Below are 6,000 nucleotides of genomic sequence, written 5' to 3' on the forward strand. Positions count from 1 at the left end.
CCCTCCGTGGCTCAGAGTGCTCAGTTCCTGCCTGCCTTCCTGCCCTCCTCCTCCAAGTCCTAGACAAGACTCAGCTCTGGTAGCCTCTCCTCCAGGAAGCTCTCCCTGACCTCTGTCCTGGTCAGGCCTGTGTCTGCTCTTACAGCCCCAGTACGAGCTCCATCAAAGCTTGGCACACCACGCAGTACCAGGCTATCCCCAGGACAGGCTACCCCCAACCCCAGGGCTCCACCAGGATGGCTCTGCTTCTTTCTGGGACCCGTGCCCAGCACAGGCCTGGCGCTCACTTGCTGGGGCTGTCACCGAGGGAAAGCAGGCTGTTGTGCGTGGTGAGGGGACAGTCAGCGGGGAGATCAGGTCCCTGGAGGTCTCAGGTAGACCCGCGGGGACCATGCGTGGGGGCTGCCTGAGGCCTGGGCTGAGGACACGTCCCCTGCAGTGTCGGAGGAGCACACTTACAGCCGCTCGAGCCGCAGGGTGCGCTACGCCTGCAGCCCTGTCGAGGACTGGCCCCCGCCCTTGGACATCAGCTCAGATGGAGACGCGGACGCCACGGTGCTCAGGGAGCTGTACCCAGACTCTCCACCAGGGTAAGGAGGCACGTGGGGGAGGGGCACGAGAGGGCGGGGCTCTGGGTACAAAGACACCCCTCCCCCCTCGGTGTCAAACAGCAGCCTCTCTCTCCACACCTGCTCAGGTGCTCATCCCGCACCCTCCAGATGAGCAGGCCCCACTGAGATGGGGAAGCAGGTGGCAGAGAGGAGATGAGCCCAGATGCCGGCATCTGGTAGCCCCAGGGATCCCCTCTGGAAATCCTTTCTTGCATGATATTGAGCGGGTTCCTTAACCTCACGGGCCTGCTTCGCCCTTGTTGAGACAGCGCTGTCACAGGGTGGTGACAGCGGGCTGGCATAGCAGGTGCGCAGCCCTTGCCACATGGCAGCTCCTTGGCTGGTGGTGTTTCTGTTTGGAGGTTGAGGGAGATAAGGCGTCCGTGCTGAGGAGGGTGGCAGCAGGGGCGAGGGAGGGCGGCTGGCATGGGGAATGGTCTTTGTCAAGGATGTGGCGTGCGGGGTGGGTGGAGGGGTGCTGCAGGCAGATGGGTGGCAGGAGCAAAGGCTCGGTGGCAGGTAGAACCAACTGCGCCCACTAAAGACTACAGAAACAGGGCTGCCCCCGCCTCCTTCCTCTTCGTGGCTGTGGACCCAGCCCGGGCACTTCCCAGGCAGGTGGCCTGGGGCACGTCACTGCCCCTCTCAGGGCCTTGTCTGTGAAACAGGGATGAGTAACTCCTATATCCCTGTCGTCCTGGGTGGGAAGAAGACGCTGTGGGTCTCTGGGGAGGTGATGCAGGGTCTGACAGGAGGTCAGGTGCACCCCCAGCCCAGGGAGCTCAGTGCTTCTGTGTGGGGGAAGAGCTAGCTGCCTATCCCCAGCGGGGATTGTTTAAAGGATGGGGCCACGTGGGCAGCTCCTGATGTCAGAGGCCATGGGGAGCAAGTCTTGGGGCTCCTGGGAACAGAGTTCTCCCTGACTGAGGCTGGTGCTGGGTTTCTCTCAGGTCTGGGAGTGTCTGGGCTCAGGGCCCCCACTGAGACTCAGCACCTTGTCCCGAGACAGGGGGAGTCAGGGTCTGGACAGGCTGGGCAGGGCCAGTGGGAAGGCAGGCCAGCCACACACAGCCACCAGGGTGACAGGTAACAGGAGTCGAGGGAAGTCCAGAGGCCCATGTGGCCTTGGGGTGGAGACAAGCTGTGCTCAGGCGAGGGAGTGGGTCCTGGGGCTGGAGGGAGGGACACAGTTATGCCCTCTGCTAATGAGGCCGCCCAAGGCTGTGGCAGCAGGAGGGGGGACTGATGGGGAGTATGCCAAACCTTAAGGTCCTGCCCGTGGGGATCCAAGCCCCTGCTCCTGTGAGCCCCCAAAGCCCATGTCACCTACCCTGGGACAGGGGTCGGTGTGTCCACACTGCACCTGGAGTCCTCCCCTGCCTCCCCATGCAGGCAGCCCCCTCTCCATCACTGGTGCCTGAGGGGGGAGAGGGCTAGGGGTATCCAGAGACCCCTCACGGACCACGGCCTCAGCCTCCTGGAAGGCAGTGGGTGAGTTTGTGCCCTACAGTGATGGGCCCCAGGGACTTCCTGAATCAAGAAGCACAGCTCTGGGGGGGCTTGAGACCAACTGCCCAGCACCCGCCCCCGGGCAGAGCCACCTCAGGGGGTCTCCCTAGACAAGGCTGCTACTCTCTAAGGCGTCCGAGACACAGACAAGTTCAGACACAGGCTCAAGTTCACGAAGAATGTGGGGAAGAGTCAGGTGCACACCCGGATCCCAGGGCTTCCACCAGATCCAGTGGGGACAGGACCATGGCCAGGGCAGCTGCTCATGGCAGTTAGGGACCCACCCCTAGGGCCCAGCTTCCACAGGGGCCTGAGGGAGCTTCTTCTCTTATAGCTACGAGGAGTGTGTGGGGCCAAGGGCCACAGAGCTGTATGTCCCCACGGATGCGCCACCGCCCTACTCGCTGACCGGCTCCTACCCTATGCTGGACAGCGCCCTCGATGGAAGCAGTGGCCAAAGCCCCAGCCAACACCAGCAGGTGCACAGGACCAGGGACCAGAGTGGCCTCCGCAGCGCCTCCATGGACACTCTGCCCCCATACGAGGCCGTGTGCGGGGCCAGCCCCCCCTTGGGCCTGCTGCCACTGCCGGGACCAGGGCCAGGGCCAAGGGGCTCTGAGAGCCCGCCCAGCCCCACCCGGGGCCCTACCTCGGGCCTAGAGAGGATTGTGTGAGTGAGCCAGCTGGCCAGCTCCTGCTGGAACCTCTGGTCTGAGCCATGCTCTTCAGGCACACATGGGCGCACACACACACAGAGATACACACATGACCTACATACAGCTCACTGACACAGGTGCGCACACAGACACGCCCCATGTGCACACGATCTAGGCATGCACCTCACGTGTGCAGACACGTGTGCAGACACAGGCCCCCGCCCAAACCCACCTGTGCAGGTGCCCTTCATGCCACTCTCCCGCCCTGGCTTCTCCTCCCTAGCCTGCCTCTGTGGATGGCGGTGGGGGGAAAGAGACGAAGTTGGAAAGCGCCTTTCACGGCCCTGTCCCCAGGCCTGTTTGTCCCTTCCCTGCCCAGCAGGCTGTGCCCACATCCTAATTCCACCTTTGGAAACTTCTGGGCCACCCCAGGTCAGCTGCCTGCCCAAACCCCAGCCCCAGGGCCAGCTTGTCCTCCTGGGAGGTGGGGCAGCCCCAGGGAGGCCTGGCTGTATGCTGTGCCTGTATCTCAATTCCAGGGCAGAAGAGCCACAACATCACCACCCTCCCCTTACAAGGGTGGGGGACGCAGGTCAGGGGGCTCAGGTGCAGCCTGGAGACCCTTGCAGCCCGCTGAGCCCCCACCCACACAGGCCCCTCCGTCTGGTGCTGCAAGTGGAGCTTGGAGCTCTCAGCTGAGCGGGCACTTCGTGGCTGTGCAGTGGTGTTGGTGGGTCCCAGCTGTTCCCACATGATGCCACCCACAGCCTGGGACTGAGGTCTTCAAAACAGATGAGGCCATGACCTTCTCCAGGTGGCCTCATTGCATCGCTGCTGGGACACCGCTCTGAAGGAGACACGTGGCCCCTCGCCCAGTGTGTGCCACTTGGCACAGTGGCCCCAGGAGCTGGTGCCGTCCTCCTGCATGGCAGCACGTGACTGGGAATTGTGAGTCGCCACCTTCTGGCCTTGCCCTTCCCTGGTTCTTGCAGAGACAGAAATCAAGAGGCCCCAGCCTGGTAAAGGCCACTGTGTCGCCATGAGACGACCAGCGGTCTTGTGACCAGGGAGGCGCCGTCAGCCTGAGTGCAGAAGGGCTCAGATCTCTGCCCATGAATCCAAGCAACTTCCATCAGAGGCCACACAAGGCAACAGGTGATTCCTGAAGACTCAGCCTGCCGAGGGTGGTGGCCCAGCAGCTCGGAGCGTCCCTGCCAGCGTCGCCAGCGGCGGGGCAGTGGGGGCAGTCGCCCTGCCTCCCCACTACCCACCTTTAGCCACCGGCACCCCTGTTCATCCTCCTCCCCACATCTCAACTCCTCCAATGAAGGGCTAAGACAATTCCATAATCCCTTTCTGAAGCTGAGGGGTGGCAAAGACGGCGACCTTGAACTTCATTTTTGGTAGCGATCGCCTTTCTTCTGGTGCAGAACAGAAAGGAACCCACCCACAGGTCCTGTAGCACCCTGGAGCCCCAGACTCCGCCTGGGGGAGGGGCCTTGTTTACAAGTTCTGTGCGCCTCCGTGGTGCACCTTTTCCTAGGCAGAGTTATCTGTCTGCTATACTTAGAGCCTTTAACATGTAGCCCAGGGACAAGACTTTCTGAAGAAATGCATCTTGCTTCTGCAACTCCTGAGAGTGCTCGGGGGGGAGAGGAGGAAAGATTAAAAAAAACAAAAACAAAAAACCCTGAGTCCTCATGGAGTGTGTGAGGGATGGAGCCAAACAGCTTTTCTTGTTCCTGGCTGAGGCGCTGAATAAGCAGCAATGTATCTTTTCTGTGTTCAAAATAAATACATCGTATCAATAAAATATAGCAACAAGTAACCATTTTCAGGTGAGCACTGGGATTCAGGCAGATCTGAAAGGGAACAGCAACAAACTGAAAATAGTCCCCAGTGGCCTTTCCCACCCCTTCCTTCTCCTTTCCCACTCCTTCCTTCGCCTTGCCACTGACCCGGCGATGGGGATACTGGATAAATCGATGACTTACGGGAGTTTCTTCTTTTTGGTTCGTTTAACCTCGCCGAAACATGGCTGCTGTCCCTGGGATTTGGCTGGCGTACACGTGCCTGCCACAGGCCATGGATGCCAGGAGCCGCCTCCAGGAACATCACGTTTCACTTGAATGGTAGTTGGCTTTTGGCATCGTGATAGCTTTTACTGCCAGCAAAGGGGGAAATTGCAATTGGGCTGAAATGGGTGGCTTTCTCCCCCTCTGCAGAAATTCTCTTCTGTGCTCTCTGTAGGACGCTGGCTTTGGCTATAGCTCTCATGGCAGGCTGAGCCCCACTCCCTTCCTCTGCCTCGCTTCCCTCCCACTAGAACTCAGGTGGAGCCCACCAGCATTGCCCAGGGCCCCAAAGTGTCCTGAAGTGAGGTGCGATTCTGATGGAGGGTGTGGCTGAAGAGAAGGTGACCCAGAGATAGGGAACCACAGCTCCTCTTTCCTGTTCCCCCAGCTCAGTCCCACATCCCAGCTGGAGGGGCCGCTGTCCCACACTGCCACCTGCTGGCTCCCTGCTGCCACTGCTCCTAGTAAGCACGTCTACCCGTGAAGAATGAGATTCCCTTCTCCCTCTTTGAAACCCCCTGCCAATGGACAGTCACAGCTGGAGGCAAATTTTGTCACTTTGGTTCCTGGCTTGTCTTCCCCCCATGGAGGAGGTGGGGGGTTCTGTGAGGTTCAGTCCATCCGTGTGTCTCATTTTTAGGAGTAAACCTACCTTCACCCCAGCATCTCTCCCTCTGGGAACAACCTGGGGCCCACGTTCCCCCCTTTGGATGCAAAAGAATCGCCCTTCTATTCATCTAAACACCGCCCTCTGTGGCTCAGGTGCCGGCTCTGTGTTCGGAGGCCCTGCCTCCCGGGAATGAAGGTAGCAAACCTTGTGGCGATGGTGCCTGGCAGGGGCTCATCCCAACCTAATTCCACACTGACTCCCAGCCCCAACAGCAACCAGCCAGGATGAGGGAGCCTGGGGACTGCCAGGCTCTAGGCTCTTCTGTCTCTTCCCTCTGCAACATGCCCTGTGCTGGGGGGGCACCATCTGAGGTCCTTTGCTTCTTTCTACAGGGAGATTGGCCTCACCTCTCTGCTGGGGGGGGGGGGGGCTGAGACCACTCCCAGGACCTGAACTCTGCCCTAGCCCTCCCACCCCCTCCCCGAGGAGACAGGAGGTAAAGCTGCACCCCCAGGGTAGCAGGAAGGAGAGGAGGCAGG

At 60.6% G+C, this 6,000-nt stretch overlaps 1 protein-coding gene across 1 annotated transcript in view; it reads left to right on the forward strand.

The window, feature by feature from the left end:
- BEAN1 (brain expressed associated with NEDD4 1) overlaps positions 1-4,683 on the forward strand; it is a 56,356-nt gene extending 51,673 nt beyond the window's left edge. The window contains exons 9-10 of the mRNA XM_062176022.1: positions 440-590; positions 2,455-4,683. Of these exons, the coding sequence (XP_062032006.1) occupies positions 440-590; positions 2,455-2,794 (491 nt within the window). The 3' untranslated portion in view covers positions 2,795-4,683. The remainder of the gene's footprint in view (positions 1-439; positions 591-2,454) is intronic.
- Positions 4,684-6,000: the final 1,317 nt, after the last annotated feature.

Source organism: Lepus europaeus, chromosome 19 (genome assembly GCF_033115175.1).
Source record: "Lepus europaeus isolate LE1 chromosome 19, mLepTim1.pri, whole genome shotgun sequence".
Lineage (NCBI taxonomy): Eukaryota > Metazoa > Chordata > Mammalia > Lagomorpha > Leporidae > Lepus > Lepus europaeus.